General features: G+C 50.4%; 6 protein-coding genes across 6 annotated transcripts; 3 read left to right on the forward strand and 3 right to left on the reverse strand.

Moving 5' to 3' along the window:
* Positions 1 to 79: 79 nt before the first annotated feature.
* Z518_07247 (uncharacterized protein) lies at positions 80 to 1,148 on the reverse strand (the record flags this gene model as incomplete). The annotated part of the gene is made up of 2 exons (XM_013415376.1): positions 80 to 128; positions 184 to 1,148. 2 exons carry the CDS (start codon positions 1,146 to 1,148, stop codon positions 80 to 82), a joined length of 1,014 nt encoding a protein of 337 aa, XP_013270830.1.
* A 1,933-nt stretch (positions 1,149 to 3,081) lies between these two features.
* Z518_07248 (uncharacterized protein) lies at positions 3,082 to 4,356 on the reverse strand (the record flags this gene model as incomplete). Its single annotated transcript, XM_013415377.1, has 1 exon — positions 3,082 to 4,356. One exon carries the CDS (start codon positions 4,354 to 4,356, stop codon positions 3,082 to 3,084), a length of 1,275 nt encoding a protein of 424 aa, XP_013270831.1.
* Positions 4,357 to 5,062: 706 nt separating this feature from the next.
* On the forward strand, positions 5,063 to 5,649 carry Z518_07249 (uncharacterized protein; the record flags this gene model as incomplete). The annotated part of the gene is made up of 2 exons (XM_013415378.1): positions 5,063 to 5,097; positions 5,130 to 5,649. The coding sequence occupies 2 exons, from the start codon at positions 5,063 to 5,065 to the stop codon at positions 5,647 to 5,649; spliced, it is 555 nt and encodes a 184-aa protein (XP_013270832.1).
* A 1,474-nt stretch (positions 5,650 to 7,123) lies between these two features.
* Z518_07250 (uncharacterized protein) lies at positions 7,124 to 12,764 on the reverse strand (the record flags this gene model as incomplete). Its single annotated transcript, XM_013415379.1, has 4 exons — positions 7,124 to 9,783; positions 10,377 to 12,495; positions 12,601 to 12,667; positions 12,718 to 12,764. The coding sequence occupies 4 exons, from the start codon at positions 12,762 to 12,764 to the stop codon at positions 7,124 to 7,126; spliced, it is 4,893 nt and encodes a 1,630-aa protein (XP_013270833.1).
* A 633-nt stretch (positions 12,765 to 13,397) lies between these two features.
* Positions 13,398 to 14,096, forward strand: Z518_07251 (NADH-ubiquinone oxidoreductase 30.4 kDa subunit, mitochondrial; the record flags this gene model as incomplete). Its single annotated transcript, XM_013415380.1, has 1 exon — positions 13,398 to 14,096. The coding sequence occupies one exon, from the start codon at positions 13,398 to 13,400 to the stop codon at positions 14,094 to 14,096; it is 699 nt and encodes a 232-aa protein (XP_013270834.1).
* Positions 14,097 to 17,421: 3,325 nt separating this feature from the next.
* On the forward strand, positions 17,422 to 19,061 carry Z518_07252 (uncharacterized protein; the record flags this gene model as incomplete). Its single annotated transcript, XM_013415381.1, has 3 exons — positions 17,422 to 17,662; positions 17,721 to 18,413; positions 18,463 to 19,061. 3 exons carry the CDS (start codon positions 17,422 to 17,424, stop codon positions 19,059 to 19,061), a joined length of 1,533 nt encoding a protein of 510 aa, XP_013270835.1.
* Positions 19,062 to 19,438: the final 377 nt, after the last annotated feature.

Here is a 19,438-nt window from a genome sequence, read left to right on the forward strand (position 1 = left end):
TGTCCTCCCGACTCAGCTACTTCGACGAATTGATTCGACATTTCTGTCAATATTGCTTGCATCTCAGACAGGCGACAGCTCAAGATGTGATCAACTTCAAATAGTCGGCCACAATCAAGGTGATCATTCTGTTCGATATGTTAGCTCGAGAGCAAAATTAATCATGCCCCCGTAAATACTTACGCATGCGGCGCAATTCTGACATAGTAAGTGCCGAATCCACGATAGAATCTCAACCAGCCCTCGTCACGAATGACTTTCCTGGCGCAGTCAAAAAAGCCGTTGTAAGGGAACTTTCCATCGGGTCCCTTCTGTTGTTTTTGCAGTCGAGTTTTGACAAAGTCGAATGGCAGGCTGAAGAATGAAGCGAAGAATCCGGCAATTGCAGATGCGCCGAATCGATTGGTGCTTTCCGAGAGATTTGGCGCGTGTTGTTTGAGTTGGGCCTTGGATTCGGCAAAGAAGGTGAGTTGGCCAAAATTGAGAGCCATGGCACGGATGACGGTGGGGTAAGCTCCAGCCCAGAGAGCGGTGATGCCTTCGGATTTGGCAATGCGGGTGAGTGCATCAAACACCGACCGATAGTTAGCTCTGGCCTCTTTGGGCTTCAGGCCATCGGATTGCATTCGAATGAGGGCCAAATCGGCGGGATTTCCCACCATGGCCGCCAGACCACCGGCTGCGAGACCAGCCGCACCTCTCTCAACAAAGCCAATCTTTGTGCCATTTTTCTCGGCTCTCGTCTGCATCAAAGTTTGGAAGGTATCGAAGAAACCCAATCTTGCGGTGGTATAGACGGCCTGTCTCAGCAACCCTGCTGAGAGACCGGTATAGAGGTCAAGCACCTTGCCCTGGGCAATGATGCTCTTGGTGATACCGAAAGCAGACGGTTTGGGACCCGTTCTTACGCCTTCACCGGCCAATTGAAGGCGCACTTTGACCATATCGATTGGCTGAATGCAAGCGGTCGCAAACATGCCCGCTAGACCTCCATTGACGAAAGGGAGAGCGGCTCGGGTGATAGGTAGGTGGAGGAAGTCTTGTCTGGCTTGCATGGGATTGTTGACCGCTTCTGAAGCAGCTTCTTCGACCTTGGTAGCGGCTGAGCGAGCGCCCTCCTTGATACGGTTGGCGGTGCTACCAGACATTTTTTCAAGGAGGGAAGGGAGGCCACGGGACGGAAGATAGAGGGAGAGGGATGATACTGCTTGTATCTAGGCTGCGCGTCCGGCATTAGTAAATCTGGGACGTTGTTCTGCTGTCTGGGTGTGACGACGGCATGCATGGATTCTGAGACGAAGGTGCACATCCAGAGAGATGGAAATGACTTACTATACAGGCGGGACTCGAACAGTTCGAGATGGTTGAACTCGAGAAAAGAAGGTTCGTTGACGGGCGGTCTACGGTTTGGGCGGGGAAGGTTTGTATTGGGGGATGGTTCTCTGACAGGCCGATTGTGCCGACAAGTGTGCATACAGGTGGTCGGTGACCGAGGATGGAGAGGATTGAACTGAGAGAGGAGAGCTTGATGGAATCGAGACGCGATGAACTGGAGTATAAGAGAGATGAGGAGGGAAAGAAGCTCGGTCGGAAGAATGGTCGTCCGCACAAGGAGTGTCACCGGGAGTTTTTGAGTTTTCTATGCCAGTGATGCGATGCCGTGGCTGTGGCAGCGACGGGTTGACCCTTGGTGGTAGGTGAGAATCTCCAAGTGGGCGTGTGCCTCACTACTTCAGACTGCTAGTCTTTGCTGCTAGGATTGGAGAGGAGGCGACTCATATTCGAAGGGCTAGGATTGGGTAGACAGCCGATGTGATGGGACGCTGTTGTTCCCATCGCCCAGTGGTCGATATCAAATATCAGGGCTGACAAGATGCGGGGAAGTGACCTCTGAACCTTGTACCCTCTACTTGCAGCTGCTTCTTGCTCTACCAAGAAGTCTCCAAGGTACACATCTCACCTGTCTTATCACCTCCTTCTGACGTCGTTGCCGTTTGACCGTTTTCTCTCTTCATATCTTGTCGTTCTTGTCTGTAGCTGTCCTGGTTGTTTCTTGGATGTGGTCCTCGCTTTTGTCACATGCCATCACGACTTGGTATTGATTTGTGGCTTTGTTTTCTTTTCTTCCCAAAACCCCACCGATGGTCAAAATGACATGGTCTGTTTTCCGATGGGCATCGATCTCGAAAACGGCCATGCGACAAAGCCACCCAGAAGAGACTGCGGTTGGCCGCTCGTGCGGGTAGACTCGGATGCGGGTTGGGTTGGGAAATCAGACCCCCAACCATCCACGACGTTGGACATCTTCTTCAAGGCTGATCTAAACATTGTCTAATCGTGCTGTGACAGCATTGCCTGCCATTTCTCACCGTTTCTCCACGATGATTATTATGCCCGCTGCTACTGGCACTGCGAGTTGTTCTGCACGTTCGGATCCCCCTCGGTTGATGCCATTCATTCATAACTGCTTCTGACTGGCCCACTTAGCAGCCTCTAACTAGGCCTAGGAGCTGATTAAAGGCCCCAAACCTGGGGAAGGCTCCCTAGGCTAATTGTTAGGCGTGCAACCCGACGGGCCAGGCCTATTGGAGCCCTGCTGCTTAAAAGTTTTTTCGGCCCCCTCTTTCTTCCTCTCTTCCGTCCTCAGCCTCGTCGATATTCATATTCAACTCCGTGTTTCAATCAAAATCTCCCTCAGCCACTGCAATGAGGGCACATTCCACTCGTTGTTCGAACTCTGCTTAGTCTTGTTCTCTTTAGTCTCTGACAGGCTCATCTAGTTCAGTTTCACCGTCCCATATACGCTGCACACTTGCTCGCGATTTTTTCCGATCGGCTTTTCCGACGCACCCCCTAGGTGCCCCCCAGCAAACCTGCTTCTACCGGGTATGTACAGCAATTTCTCGGCTTTAGTCCGGGCTCGTACTCGAGTACGCTGTTACGTTCCGAAACGGGGAGACCTCTGCCGGTCCGCAGTTTCCCACACGGCATTGTATGTGCGGTTTACCAGCCAAAAAATCATGCCCAATCCTAGACCCATACTTTGGAATTAGTGTCTTTCCAAGACCCCCCATTATAATGCTATCCCATCAACGTTTGGTCCTTGCCCTTCCGTTTTAGTAAAGCCTTGACGTTAAATGGCTTTTTGATCTCTTTGATCCTTCGGAATAAATCCCTCATCATCTTCTCTCGTTGTTCTGGTGTCATGGATTCACTGCTGCCCGTAGCCGGTTCAGCTTCGGACGAAGCGGCAGAAACTGTAATGAGTCTTGACCCTCTTTTCTTGTTCATGTTCTTGACCACAGCTTGATACACCAAGACCCAACCGGCAACTCGCTCTTTTTTCGGCGCCGAATCACCATATTTTCTGTGCTGAGCTATGAGAATTTCCGTATCTTGTGCCTCGGCCGATCGCCACGGACAATATTCCAGATGATTGTCAACACCATTCAATTTCTCAATAGCAGGCAATTCTCCCCGGTATAGCCAAAGCCCCAGAGACCGGAAACAATGGCGGCACTCAATGACGTCTTCGCATTTTCTCTCCCATCCACAGACTGCCAATCGAAGTGCATTGGCTTCAGGGGGCTCCTCCTCGTTGAATCGGAATTGTTCCAAGTCTTGAGGGTTGATCAGAGGGCTTGAGGGCAGTGACACGACGTCAGGTATTTCCTCGGGCCGAGCAGCGATACTGTCGTAGCGATTTTTCAGTCCGGAAATGGCGATGCCCGTGTTCAATAGTCCTTCGATGCGTTGGATAGAAGAATCACAGCCACGGTTGCGCCAAAGACAGCCCTCTGCGTGCGCCGTAACGATCATATCCTCATAGCGCTTGACAATGTTGTAATATATTTCCGAGGCCACTGCAAAGCTGTCATCCTCATCCACCGAGTCACTCTTCTCCTCGCCTTCCTTGCCTCGGGCCTTTAAAATTTCGCTATCCACATCCAGACCAATATAGAGTCTTTCTTTGCAAGCGCCACAAAACACTGTATCCGTGTCGACACAAGTCCATCCTCTTTTAGCCCAAGCCGCAGCATTGATTGAATCTGTCGAGGGAATATGCCATTTCGTGACGGGTCGGAAAGTCTCGAGTCGCTGCAAAAAGGCAGCGCGGCTCGATGGAAGGTAGTGCCCACTGAGTGTTGTGGGGGAGGGACTGGAAGTAGGGGACTGCGATGTGGGGGTTATTCGCCGCCGCTTTGACAATTCAGAGGCCGTATCTTGAGTGAGCGAGGTGGATGATGTGTTGTTGCGTGAGCTGAGCGAAGTGCGAGAGGCTGTTGCCGCACTGTCGGACAGGGCCTCAAGGATGCGATCGAATTTGCGTTTCTTCGTTTCTACAGCATACGACATAATGTATGGTGATGGCGTGGTCGAGATAACGGTTCACTCTGGCGATCAATTGAGTTAACCGGAGAGAGCAAATTTCAGACGAGTGGTGGCAGTACAGTGAAGGCGCAATTAACGGCGGGAGGCTGCATTTTCCCAAATGCAATCGGTAAAACAGCCTTAATCTGCTTCTGTGAACGGTTAGTGCATGCGTATATCCCACAAAATATCTCTACTTCTCCACGTATCAACCCTTCTCAACCCCCGTTGACGTACATCAGCATCTGTGTCTACACCAACACCAAGGGTGTTACAGATGAAGCAGGACCCCCAGAGGAGACCACGATGACAGAATGGGCTCCGAGCGTCCTCATGGGATGAATTTCTCGTTGCAAGCTAACCATCAATCCTCCATTCACTAACCATGACCAGGCAGCGCGACCATTGCCCAGCGCGTCTGCCTTGTCGGTCTTATTCAAACTGGTTCAACTGCCTCACATTTGAAGAGCATAACTCGGTATTGAGTGAACGAATCGTGGAGGCTGCACTGCTTAAACTCTCTTCATCCCATCTCGTCCCGATTCTTCCAGACTCCAAACCCATTTAGATCGGCGATGTTCTTCCTCCATCATTTTGCCCCTAGTGCTCCCCTACTTTTTCAATGAACTCGTCAGATTCCATCGAGCAATGAGCTTTTAAAACTTGAAGCGGAGGTTGAGCCAAAGGCAACATGGCCAGCCTGGTGCCAGCCATTCCCCATATGCAGTATTTCGAGCCCTTTTAACCCATGTTGCCAGGCAAAACCATTGGACTCCTATCAGTCCGACGAAACCAGTGACCGCATGCCCACCCTCGCCTCCATTGCCCCAACCACATGACGACAAAACCAATCCATCCTCTCTAATCAGTCCGCTTCGATACTCCATTCTTGCCTCAGCCAATCGTATTGCTCAGGCTTCCAAGGGAAAGAAACGAGAGAGCCCAACATGGTCACATCCAAATCTATACAAGAAGCGCTCAGTAGGATTTTCTAGGCTCCAGGTCGCCGAAGACAGTCGCCAGATACCCAAATCACAGGGTGCTACGACAATGACGCCTTCCCGAGCAGACTTGAAGAGTAACGACACACCTCCGTCAGCCACTAACTACCTCTCGCCTGTTCCTGCGAGTAAATTGAACATCCCTTCATCTGCCAACAAGAGAAAATTTTCCAATGCATTCCTTGAAGATCCAGAGGACGTTGCAACTGCACCTGTATTCAACCTCTACAGCCATAAAACTGGAGAAGGAAAGTCAAGAGGTCAAGCTCGAATCTAGCTTTACGCCACTCTCTGCCCTCCCAGCTGAACTGCCTCCATCAGCACAAACTGCAGACCGAGAAAAACTCCTGACACACCTTGACACACACTACCCACTGTGGAAGGCTCAATGCCACCGGTCCCCCCAATCAACCAACCGTTCCCATTCAACCATTCATTCGAAAGGTCAATCCTCTTCCTACGCCAGCAAAATCACCCAATACTTCGCTACTACCGTTGTGGTCCTCTCGACACCGCATCCCAATCTGTTTCCGCATCGCCAAGATCCTACGCCATCTGTCTTTATCCCGAGACTCAAAAACCGCCCTGTCCGTCGAGAACAATGGGGAGAATACACCATTAATGCGCTCGAACTCTTCGCTCACATTCGCCCTGGACAGTACGGCGGAGAATATCGACCTATCAAGTTTGCTGACTTGTTCTTCCCAATACGTCCTCCTCATCTGTCTGGCCCATCTTCCTGAAATGGAAGGAGAGGACCGCCCCGCCCCGACCTTGGAAGCGGACTCAATCCCTTCACCAGGTGATAGCACAGGCGCACTCCAGCCGGGCGATCTCGTGCAAGCCATGATCTAAGCAACTCCAAAACCAATAGCGGAATCTCCAGTGTTGCTTCCATATCAAACTGTTGAAAATTCAGCGGATGGATTGGTAGGAGGTGGAACGGGTGAAGGCAGTCCCGTTGCAGGAACCATCAGAGTTTTCTCGATCATGCGCAAAAAATTGAGCTGTGATGGCATAGAGTGAATCATTTTCTCAAAGGAAAGAGGATGTTGAAGGAAAGAAAATTTGAGCTAACTCGGAATCCAGCATGGGGAACGACTTGTGTGATGGGGAAGAAAAATCCGATGGGAGACGGGAAGATTTCACGTTTTCAGCCATGCCGAGACCAAATAATAACATGGAAGAGCCGAAGATAACCAAGTTGTGTACGAAAGATCGATGAGCATGTGAGTACGAGAGTTCGAAGCAACGTTGAAGTTTAAACATTCGGAAAAGCTAGGGCTTCAAAAATCAAGACACACAGGAAAGAGGCAGGCAACGACCGAATGAACTGAGTGCACCATTCCTGGTGATGAAAAAGTGACGTTTCTTGTCTATGTTCTGAATCGTACGAACATCAAAGAATCCTTGCTACTCCTACGGAGTTCTCGTACTCACACAATTCCCTAGTCCATAGTTCCATCCTATCCCATCTGTCCCGTCCCATTGTATCCCCAGCCGGATTCATGCTGATGCAATTAGTCTCAAGCGGACACAGCTCTGCCATGACACCAATGATAAAGATGCATACACGTCCTTTTTTTTCTTTTCCTTGTTCCTTGCCATATCACGGTCCAGTTCTGTTCTTCGAGTCCGCAACACCATGCAAAGCAAAATCAAGCAGCCAAACCAGCAAATCAAACCCCAGTGAAGTCAAGAGCCGCTCCTTTCCTCACCTCCAAGATCGGCTTCTTCGATGCCCCCGCCATCTAAGCCTTGGTCAACCCCTCTCTCCACCTCCCGATATCCTTACTCTTCTTCGTCCAGAGCTTCTCGATCTTATCCATCTCCTTGCGCGCCTGTTCGAGTTCCCTCTGTTTCTCCTGGACGCGCTTCTGGAGCGTCTCGGAGTCCAAAGCGCGAAGGTTGGTGGGCGCCGTCGTGAAATTCTGACTCTGGGTCTGCCCGCTTGACGCCATGTTGGCCTTGGAAGACATGGCTCTCGTGTTACTACCATGTCGATGACCCAGAGGTGCATGTGGAGCGTTGCCCACGTTCGACTGGGTATTCGGTGATCGCAGAGAGGGCAAATCGGAGTGCGGGTTCAGGCCAGGGAGAGACATGACGCGGCCGGCACCGATGCCAGTGGACTTGGTCCCACTGTGAGAAGCCGATGGAAGCAGGTCCCATGCGCCAGGCATATTGACGCTATCCTGGAGATCGAGGGCGGCGGCGTCTGCAGCAGCAGCATTATCATCATCATCATCGAGGCCTTCATGTTCGAGCTCGGGTTCTTCGTCACTGACACCGATCTCACCATCGATTTCACCGTCCTCGTCGTCGAAGGCATCGAACTCGTCATCCTCGCCCATCTGGTCGGCATCACCCGTCACCCAGACCACGCCATGGTGCTCGCCTTGACGACCGAGTCGTTCCATGCCACCCCCTAGATTCGTGAAATCGTCTGCTTCGAGCACGCCGAGGCCGTCCATGGTGCCAACTTCACCGAACTCCTCCATATACATCTGCCGTCTCTCTTCCAACTCCAAAATCTTTTCGCTTTCATCTGCGCTGAGGTGTCTTAAGACCCAGCCACTAGGTGTGACGAGACATCTCTTGAGGAGGTCGTCTCTACGATCACCGGCGTCCGCAACACTGACGGCATGTCCGTCCTTGAGTGCTTGCTTCTCCTTCAACGGGAGATAAATATATCCAAATGCATCGTTCGCACTGTAGCCATTTCCGTCCAGATACTCCTGTCCACGTCTGGCATCAGGAGCTAGTTTGTAAGCAGCTGAATTGAAATTCGGTGGATTGAGCCACGGGTGATCCTTGGACAGGTCTCCTGACTGGATCATCGACGAAATGATCTTAGGCATGGCCGAGACGTGTTCGTCCAGAAGCTTCTGCACGAGATTTGCCTTCTCAGCATGACTAGGTACCTTACCAACTTCATTGTAGAGGTCCCGAAGTGTGTAGGGAGCTTTGAGAAGGTCCACACCTCTCGAGGTGGGCTCCTTGTTTGGAGTTGCCGGGGGCGGGGTTCCAAGGGTTTCTGCCTGATTTGGGCCTTTTGCCGTCTTGTTTGTGGCTGATAGTGTTCTCTCTTTCTCTTGAGTCTTCGAGGATGCTTTCTTCGAGTCTGCTTCGGGAGTTTGCTTATCGATTACTTCTTCTGGCTTTGAAGTCGGAGTCTCGACATCATCGGCTGGCTTGTCTTTGGGCTTGTCATCCACGATTGGCACAGGACTACTCTCCATTCTTCGTTTTTGTTTCTTCTGTCTCGCGATGACCGGCGCAACCTCTTCAACGGTTGGTGGAGTTGAGGCGCTTCCAGCCTCACTTGCTTCGGTAGTCTTTTTCGCCTTATCTCGTCGGTCTTTCTTTTGTTGATTCTTGCTTTTGACGCGTTCAGGCGCAGAACCTACAACATTGGGTGGAGGAGAGCTTGCTCGAGAAACATCATGGGATACAAATCTCTCTGACATCGCTGGTGTTGATGGTCTGCTATGCTGAGCGGAAGACAGCGAAGGCCTCCTCGAGCCCCTCTTTGTCACTGAAATAGGAGGCAAAATGCCTGATTTCTCAGTTGTCGCTGATGCCGGCGTAGGTTCCGCCGTTTTGGTGGTCATACCAGTGGTCACACGTAAGGTTCTGGGTCTAGCCATAGACGCCTTGGACGTATCGGATGGGGTTGTGGTGACGGGAGTAGCTGGCCGTGAACTCAGTGTTCCTGATGTACCCACTACAGCAGCGTCCAAAATGGGTGCGCCAGACTTTCCCACTCCGCCCGTTGGAGCCGACGCGGCAGATGGTGCTGCGGTAGCATTTGCAGAAATCCCTGGAGGTGGCGGCTCTCTCTTTTCGGGTTTTTGGGCAACGGCTTTACCCTTACTCTCGGTGTCGCCTGATTTTGAGGGAAGTAGAGCCTCATCTTTCTGCGCGAAATTTTCTTCACTTTTATCCAGCACATCCGGCTTTCGATCTGTTTCAAACTTCTGTCGGGTAGCTTCCTTACTCGGAGATGCATAGCTGGCGTCGCTGACCTCATTTCTTTGCTTTCCGGCATGAATAGAAACGTTCTCATCCTCCCCAACGTTCTTAGTCCCTTCATTTGTGATCTCTGGGATCTTCAGCTTTGGGCTAGATGTGCGTGGGCCTACAGGGACCAGAGGTACAGCGGGAGCAACAGTGGCACAAGCCGTTGATGTGATTCGTTGTCCAGCAACTTGACTAGCCTGAGCAGGTGATTCCTGTCTTGAAGGCGGCATCGGATGACCATGAATGAGCTCAAACCCTGGAGGGATTTTGGGGGTGGACGATCGAAGACCAGAGCTCTGGAAGCTATGATAAGACGATACCCGAGAGTGAATAGGTGTCGGTTGAATCTCTGAACGGATAGGCAGCGGAGGAAAATTCTTCTCATCTACTAAACCGCCCAGTTAGTAGACCGACCGAAGAAGAGAAGACATGCCTAAGACAACAGGACCAAAGAAGTGACGGCGGGTAAGTGATGACGACTCGAATATTGACACAAGGGCAAAAGGCAATCAGGCTTTTCGCATCATGATCCCATCCACACATAAATTTTTACATTGAGTTATAACAAGCTCCTGAATGATGTGTAAGAAGTTGTTTTTTGATCTGCCTGAACTTTGTAACCTGATCAGGGAAGGGTACTAACATACATGAAATCATAGCCCTGAACTGGGACGAGGGATGTCGCTGAAGAAAAAGCCTGATGCCGACGGAATGGTTTGTGATTCTTCCCACTTGCCGGGGATATGACCGTGACCATGCGGTGACTCCACTAAGCTTTCGCCATCCAGCTACTAACTTATGCATTTGCTCGCTGTCCGGAAAGGTATTTCGCACCGACCAACGCCAAACAAAAAAGGAATTCCATCAAGGGAAAGAAAAGAGACTGGGCATTCAGGAAGAGAAGCGGTCGAAGAAAGTTCGTCAATCACCATCGATTGTACCCGCCGCCACCGTACATCAGATTCGACTGTTGGTACCCACCTTGGTTACCACCAAACAGCCCCTGCCCTGTGGTGTTGCCCTGGTGTACTCTCGTGGATACAATACTCGGGTCCGCAAGATGCTCTACACCACCTCCTGAAGAGGAAGTGTTAGCATGTCTGTGCTTCTTCCCCTTTTTCCTTTGCTTGACAAGGCCAGGATCTTGGTAGGTTCCCTGGTATTGGCCATAAAGCGGGTTGAGAACGCCAGGGGCAGGGGCTGATAATGGAGGTGAACGAAGGGGGTTATTTTGTAAAGAAAGGAGCAACTCACGCTTAGACATGTCATGACCTTGATTTGTCCCACTCCGATTTCTCGAGTAGACCTCTGTATTGGTATCTTTCGAGGGACCAAACCCAGGATTGGTGAAGTTCTGACCGTGAGCAAACATTCCTCCGCCACTAACAGGAGGCGTGCCGGCAGTTGGCAAGCCTGGAGGAGGACCTTGCACACCACTGGAATAGAAAGTTTGCTGTTGGCCCTGGAAGCGATTGGCGTTGCTGGCAGCTTTGGAGTCGTTGTTGAAGTATCTCGAACCATGGCGTTGATGACTACTGATTTGCTCATATTGGGCTTGGCTGTACTGTGGTCCTCGTCGATCAAAATCTGACATTTCGAAGGCGGTGTTTTGTGCAGCCGATTGGCCAAGATCCGCTGCTTGTTGAAGATTGCCGGTGTTGATTAGAGCCAATTGTTGTCGTTGTTGAGGAGTCAAGCTGTGAGTATTGAGATTCATCGACGAAAACTGGTCTGAGAGAGGTTGTGGTGGACGTCCGATAGCTCCACGAACGGATGAGCTTCTCGGATCGTCTTCGGGCTCACCACCCAAAGCCAGGCTCCCAGCCACGACGTTCTCATCATCTAGAGTGTCTTCGGCAGCTGATGTTGCTTGAGCTTCAAGTTTGGCTTTCGCCTCGGCTTCGACTTTTGCTCGTTCTGCTTCATCTCTCTCGCGCATGGCTCGACGTTTGGCTCCACCGTAAGGATCAATCAAAGGCGGCATGTCATCAACGGCGGCTCGAACTTCGGGACTGAGACATGAATCATCGTAAACAAATCGGAAATTTGGTGATACACCTCGTAGGACTGCGTCGTATTGTTGTTGTACATAGTCCACCGGTTTGGACTTGGGTTTCGAGGCCGAAGTGTCGGTGGGAGGCACTGCCTTGGTTGACACCGTTGAAGATTGTGGGGCAGGAGTCGTCTCCTTGGCTTTGGACTCATCCGGCTTCTGGGAGGACAGTGACGCATGGATCATCTGGGGACTAGGAGTCGCTCTGCTGTTTGCTTGGCTGGCCCGTCTAGCCCGAGCAACTGGAGCACTGGCATTTGCCCAGCTTGCAGTGGAGGGAAGAGCAGAGCTATCATGACTATTCTTCCTGCTGCTATCATCCTCTTTGGTATGGTGTTGAGTCGTCGTACTTTGCGTGGTGGATTGAGGTCGTGGAGGAAGGCTTACATGGGAGGACTGGGACCCCATCGGTGGCTTTGGCGGAATTTTGGTGACGTGTGGCTCATTTTGAAGAGAACTGTGTTGACCATCTTCGCCAGTCTCGTGGAGAAAGCTGCAGTTTTTGTTGTTGCAGGTCTCGCCCCGAAGATAAGCTGAGCAATACTTGGTCGTACCAAATTGAGCCCTCAACACCCGGTCACCATTAGGAGAACCATCAACGGTGTTGATACAGAGTGCTGCATCTTCTTTGCGCGCATACGTTACGTAAACACCGATTCCTTGGTTTGCGGCTCCTGGTTTGGCTTTGCTGACGACGATTTTCTCGATTTCTCCATACTGACCGAAATAGTCTGGACCCCGCAGAGTCTGCAGCAACGCTTGTTCGTCTTTGATTTGTGGTATTAAGCCAATGACATAGACGAGGTTTTGTTGTTTGACGCGAACTCCTGCCAGGTTACGACGGGCCGAGTTCTCGACTTCACGCTTTTCCGTCTCTTTTCGCTTCGCGGCGGCTTGTTTTTTGTTCTTGTTCAGCTGGTCGAGTTTGAACTCCTCGGCGGTAGGAATCTTATATTGAATTGTTTTTTCGTCGTAAGGTCTTCGACAGTTCGGGCACGTACTTTTTTCGTAGGTGTTCTTGAGGCTGTTGAAGCAAAATTGACAGATCTGGATTTGTTGTTAGAGGGGATCGCTGAGAGTACAGAATGTCCCAGAGGAATGCAAAAGGATATGGACATAGCTTGTAGATAGGTGATAATGATGGAAACATACCTGGTAGCCACAAGGACAGGGCCTGAAATTCTTGTCGGTCAAGTCAAACTCTTCAATACATAATGGACTGTCACCGGTCAGCAATCGGACCATCATTCAACATATGCAGAAACTCACCAGGTCTCCTCGTCATCATCGATGACAGTATCCTGTGACCTGTTCATATCGGCAGATTTGATGACTTGAGCGTAATTTGCTCCACCTCTTTCGACTCCTTCGCCACGGGTTGTACGTGAAGATTGTCCTCCATGCACCAGTTGGCGGGGTTCTGGGATTGTGAGTAGAGCGCGAAGGAGATGCAGGCAAGTATAACACAGGCGAATCTAAATTAACAGGTTTGCAGGTGCGGGTGGATTAGGGGAGATGGGATGGCAATAGTGAGGCAAAAGGTTGCGTTTGGGTGGAAATGTCTAGTAAATCGAAGTCGCCAGATGCTGCCGCGTCTCCGCCTAGATCCCAATTCGGACTAGTGCCAATATCTGAGCTTGGCAGCTTGAGAAGCTCCGACTCGTGTAATGCAATCCCTCGGTCTGACTTCGAGGTACTCAATATGTCGTCGACAAAGACAATGCTGCGTCTAGCGGGCAAGAGGCCGCTTGGTGCAGGTCACAAGCCGACCAAATGTGTTCAACACGCCTCATTCTCGCAATCAGCCCCTCGCTACGCCGACAAGCACAAGACCTCAGATCTAAGAACAGCTGGCCCGGATATCCTCTCAGAGCTACGAAAGGCCCCCCGACCGCGTGAGTATAGCAGGCATCGTCAGGACGACCCAATGATTGACCTCTCGACTAGCAATGGGCAAGCTCTCTGCCCCCATCATTAACGAGGCCGACAAATACTCAGACAAAGCTGTCCCGCTCCACCAATACGGCCAATATCTCATGTCCTGCCTCCCCAAGTATATCCAACAATTCTCCGTCTGGAAAGATGAGTTGTGCATTTACATCTGTCCGACCGGCGTCATCCCTGTTTTCACCTTTTTGAAATACCACACCGCGGCAGAATACACCATGGTCGCAGATATCACTGCAGTGGACTTCCCTACCAAAAACTATCGATTCGAGGTCGTCTACAACCTTCTCAGCGTACGCCATAATTCGAGGATACGGGTGAAAACGTACGCAGACGAAGCCACTCCAGTCCCGTCGATCACATCGCTTTACGATGGCGCCAATTGGTATGAGAGGGAGGTATATGATATGTTTGGGGTTTTCTTCACAGGCCATCCTGACCTCCGACGAATAATGACCGACTACGGATTCGATGGACACCCATTGCGCAAGGACTTCCCGTTGACGGGATACACCGAAATCAGATATGATGAAGAGAAGAAACGAATCGTGGTGGAGCCTCTTGAGCTCACACAGGCATTCCGAAACTTTGAAGGTGGTTCGAGCTCCTGGGAACAGGTGGGTGTTGGTGTGGATAGAAAGCCGGAACAATTCAAACTCCCCACCCCGAAACCCGAGGAGAAGAAAGAAGAAAAGAAGTAAGGCACTAAAAGCAGGAAGCTGTTTGCGGTGCCCTTATCTGGAATTCTTCTTGGTTGTGTCAAAAAAACTTTCATACTAGTATTCAGGCTAGGCGCGTGCAAATCGAATTGCGAACTTGTACATAAGAAAGACGAAGAATGAAGATATCTTCATATCGCATCAAACTCGGATTGAAATTGGGGTCGAGCCATCCATTCGAAACTCATCGTGGTCCCAAAATGTTTTTTCCCTCCAAAGCAGCCACATTATTGGCCGGTGTTTTGGAGGGAAGTGAAACCAACGGAATGGTTTTTTGTTTTCCCCAAATAGCCAGCGGGCAAATACTGGACTATTCCCCCCCAAAGCGCCCATAGCAATGAAATCCAACGGGGCTGATATTGGTTGTCCTTACCAATAGCGCCAATTGACCAAGAAGCGAATGGCTTTGAATTGACGCTTGATGTATTTATGCTGCGAATATACACTGTCATAGGAGAGCGTGGTAAAAAAGGATCAAGGCTGAGGAAGACGATCTATACCACCTTCAGCCTCGAGAAAGCTCGCCACTATTATCCGCTTTCAGATCTATCGGTAGATACATATCAATGGCTGATAAGAAAAGTGGATCAACGGTGCTGTTCGTGCGTGGTCCACCAACAGACCCAAAAGGCCGAAAGCAGAACTCAAAGCAACAATTCTAGAAGCTACCGATCAGTGAACTCGAGACGAGGCTGAATAATACATATGTGGCAAGAGAACCGAGATCTGGATGAGCCAATGGCGGAGCATGGCGATCGTGGTTCATGACCGGCGTCTGGCGTCTGCCAATGTTTCCCACAAGGCTCCATAAAACATTGGATGATGGCTCGGACTCTGGTGGCGCAATCTTGTTAAATAGCCGTATCTTATATATTAGGAACAGCAATGGCTCCCTGGACAAGATAACCTTCGAAATATTGGTTCGAGGGGAAAAAAGAGAAAAGCTTGATATCTTTTCCGTCCATACCGTTTGACAGATTCAAGATACCCAAGCTCACTAAATCCGATGTCGATATGTCAGGCGGCAATAGCACAAACTCGTCGTGCCCAACTCGTTGACCTTCACGGCTATCATCAGCAATGAAGTCGACCTTATATTTCCCTCGCAACATTCCGACGTAGAGTTCCCTGGCTCGTTTATGGGACGTCCCAAGTACCCCGTACGACATTGACGAAGAATGGAGAAACCAACGAAGATGAGGATGGACAAGATCTGTTGTGGAGCCCACGGGTTGAGTTTGCTTGTTGTAAGTATCAGTATTCACATTCTCCCTCCCCCGTGTACAGTGTACATTGTACATTGCTTTCATCCGGCCCGGAAGGAGAAGCATTTGAGAGAAATGTCAAGAGACTCCGCTTGAATATCGACAATGGAAACAGCACCATGATCGGTGACGTAGAGCATATTGTCTTGTCTTACTGGCATCAGAGACCATTCTGGAGGACTCACCAAGTTATTGAAATGATCCATTCGGGGCGATCTCAATCTTCTAAGCCAAAGGTCGATTTCCACCCGGTCGTCCTCTACATTGTGGTATTCGAACTCACTTTGGTCCAATCTGTCTTGAGGCTGATCCTACCGGTGACGAACTCGCAATGGCAGGTACGGAAGTTGTCGAAATCTGACATCCGTACCGTGCTCGACGGCTTCTTCGGCGTGACCCGGCAAATTCCTCGACTCATGGCGTATGAAACTGGTATTCTAGGTGGAATTAAGGGAAGAAGGGGAATGGGTTCAGGATGGGGAGAGAATGGAGAGAGTAGTGGTTTGTCGCTTGAAAGGTAATTGTTGCAAAGCGTTTTGTTCCGCCCATTTCCATTCTCGCGAAGGACTCCATTTTTTCATTCAGCCTGAGCTCGCGCCTCCACCACAGGCAAAGGTCCATGTCATCTTGACCGGTTGCTCACATGTCCGAACCATCAACATCGCCAGATATGTATTGAAGAGCTTCTCTGACTCCGCATCGTCTTCTGTGGTCCAACCCGAAGGCTTCTATGCCTTCATTGGAGGGTATCATTTCGGCAATGCTGCTGAATCGTGACTGCAAGAAACGTACAATGACCTCAAAGGGCTGGGTCCACAACTTCCAGTCCTGGGAGCATTGCATAGGGTAGCGGGCTCAGGACGGTACTGGAACAAGTTGGATCCGAGTGCGTAGAGGCAAACAGCAACAGCGATGTACAAAGGCCGCAAGGTCTCAGAGGCCGTGCTTACCCTGTTTTTGCGAGAAACACATATCATCTCCCTATCGAATCAGTGTAGGTATCGGCCTTTGGGCATAAGGATTGAAGCGAATATTTTGTTTGGATATCACGATAGGAGGCGACTTCATAGCCGGTGTTGTTTCGGGTAGTCAAACATATTCTTTCACAGGATCGAAGATGAGCTTTGGGATAGCCAGCGGAAAGTTGAAAGAAATTGAAGCCTATCGAGCGGGTGGTGGTCAGCGTGAAGGGGCAATGCATTCTCGTCCTCTTGGCAAGGCTGTGGCGGCGGGTCACATCACCAAACTGACAACAATGTGGACTTGATGGCCTTTGACTCGATTCAGCCTCCCGTACCATCCACCTAAGATTTTCTCGGTCATGAGATCAGGTCCCACCTGGTTCGCGCTCACAAGTGCCCCTGATGAAACAGGAATAACAGCGTTGAAAGGTGGCTGAGAAGGGTCTCAACCTATATGTGTACTTAACAGGGTGTAGATGAGAATTTCTTCCGCTATTCTAAAAGCCAGATAGTTCTCTTGACACACGTTTGTAGAAGTCGATTTGTTCCTGCACAAGTCAAATCAAAGGTTGGGGGCCACTTTTCGCCGCCAACTGGCTTCGGAAACGAGGAGGTGGGGAAGATCAGGGAGTATGTCCCAAGGCTGTTCAGACTAGAGCCTTAAGTAAATTTTAGGGATGAGCCTCGAGCCTTTATTCATGCAAACTGTCCTCTTTAAGCTCCATTGGCGCTAACTTCGAAGCCGTTCTTTTTCTCATCCCAGAGAATCAAAATCAGGCGGGGGTCATCCAAAGAAAAATTGTTTTCATTCTAGCGTCCTTGGTTAGATTTCTGTCTCAGTCCAGGAGAATGATGGTGATGCTATTATTGCCCACATAATAAATTGGGCTTACTCAGCCTCTTCCAGGTGGCAATGCAGGCTTGGCTTGTCAATCAGGAATGAAACAGCCTTACCAGCTTGGGGGCCTGAACTTCCTGAGGTAGCCTCATCAAATATCTCACAACTTGTTCGTTCACTTATTTCTTAATGTGATACGAACTTTGGATCATGGATATTCAACGAAACTCGACACTATCACAATGCCCCATAAAAGAATCATCGTATGCTGCGACGGGACTTGGAATAACAGCGATGGAGTCGGCCAAGTCCCTACGAATGTTGCAAAGCTCGCCCGGTGCATCGACGCCGAGGCTGAGGTCATGCAAGGCGAAGAGAAGGTCCAGATAAAACAGATTGTGTACTATCAACATGGCATCGGTTCAGTCGCCGGTCGGATCTTTGGTCCCATTGAAAACGCCATTGAAGGAGCTACTGGCAGAGGTGAGAGGAATTTTTGTACCCACGGGCTTGGTCCACATCGAACTGACAACCCGAACAGGAGTCCGTGAGAACATCATGCAGGCATATCAGTTCATCTGCCTCAATTATCAGCATGGAGATGAAATATTTCTCTTTGGCTTTTCGCGAGGCGCTTTCACCGCCCGAAGTATAGCACATTTGATTTGGACCATGGGTTTGCTCAATCACCGTGGCTTGGTCCAACTGGGTTCCATTTTCGAGCAATGGGAGAGACAAAACGAGAAGGAGAAAGTCCAGGGAGCTCTCGATGACGACCGAGAAGTCAAAGACTACTTCCGAAATCTCCTGCACAAAGAATGGACTCGGCCTTCCATCCCCATCAAAGTCTGCGCTGTTTGGGATACTGTGGGCTCGCTGGGCCTGCCACGCCCCTTTTTCCTTCCACAGCCCGTATCCAAGCGACTGGCTTTTGTTAACACCAAAGTCCTCCCGCATGTCGAATACGCCTTCCAAGCCCTCGCGCTTGACGAGCGCCGAAGACAGTTCAAGCCCACTCTCTGGGAGAAGCCCGATGGTCAGATATTTCCTAAAGTGCTGAAGCAATGTTGGTTTCCGGGTTCTCACTCAGATGTTGGCGGCGGGCTCAAAGACGATGAGGCTGCTCGAGTTCCTCTGGCCTGGATGCTGAGCCAGCTTGATGGCCTTCTCAATTTTGATCCTCTGGCAGTCGGGCAGTTCATGAGAGGAAAGGGGCCTTCTCCAAGCTTCATTGGTATGTATCATCCACCAACCCACGTCGCACAACCACTTACATGGTGCAGGTCGAATCCACAATTCCATGAGGGGCCTATTTCTCCTCGGTGGTTCTTACTACCGCGTCCCGGGGACGTTCACATCGTTGGATCCTGTCAGCCGCGAACCAACACCAAATCGTCTTAGAAACACTTACGAAACAATTCACTGGACTGCTCGCCAACGCATGTCTCAGAATATCGACAACTATGACAAAGCTGGTCTTGTCGATTTTACGATGAAAGCAGTGATGACTGAACCAGACAGTCCTATTGTACACGATGCCGAAAACAAAACGCACCTACCGTTACCCCAAGGCCCGGGCAGACTGACCGCTGTTCAATGGGTGAGTGAGAGACACAAAGTATCTTTGATGGAAGACGAGATGAGATCCTTTGAACAAAAAATTCTCCAACTCTGGGACATGCAAGACTTGTATGCTATGACCGTGGACTCGGACAAGAAAGGAAGCCTAGAGACACAGGAGAGCGATGACGATGTGACTGAGGCCACTGCTGAGCGAGTGCAGAGGCTGAGCAATGATCGAAAAAGAACGACGGTTGATGTGTCAGCAAATACCCCCGAGGACCTGAGGGTGAGTTCGGCATTGAGAAGGGAAACTGCTTGAGTGTGGAAAGTAGGGGTTAAATTTGGGGAAGGGAAAGTAACATTCTTCCCGCCCGCAGGATTGCTCATGGCATAAATTCACGCTGTGTGAGGGAAGACGTTTGTCGATCACCATCCTGTCCCTTTCTACGAACTGATTCAATTGCGCGCCGCCTCCGTCTCGCCCTCGATCTCCGCTCCAACCAAGGCCATCCGGTCCCCGGCTGTCTTTATTCCACTGCTGCATCTCCAGATCATATAAAATGGTGAGGTAATTCCGCGAGAGAAATTCCCATGTAATGTGGCTGAGAACAGACTATGGATGGAGAAAAGTCTACAATAGTGCACTCAAACATGCAGTATATGAAATACGATATTTCCACCACGTTCACCATTGTA

The sequence above is a fragment of the Rhinocladiella mackenziei genome, assembly GCF_000835555.1.
Source record: "Rhinocladiella mackenziei CBS 650.93 unplaced genomic scaffold supercont1.5, whole genome shotgun sequence".
In the NCBI taxonomy this organism is placed as follows: domain Eukaryota; kingdom Fungi; phylum Ascomycota; class Eurotiomycetes; order Chaetothyriales; family Herpotrichiellaceae; genus Rhinocladiella; species Rhinocladiella mackenziei.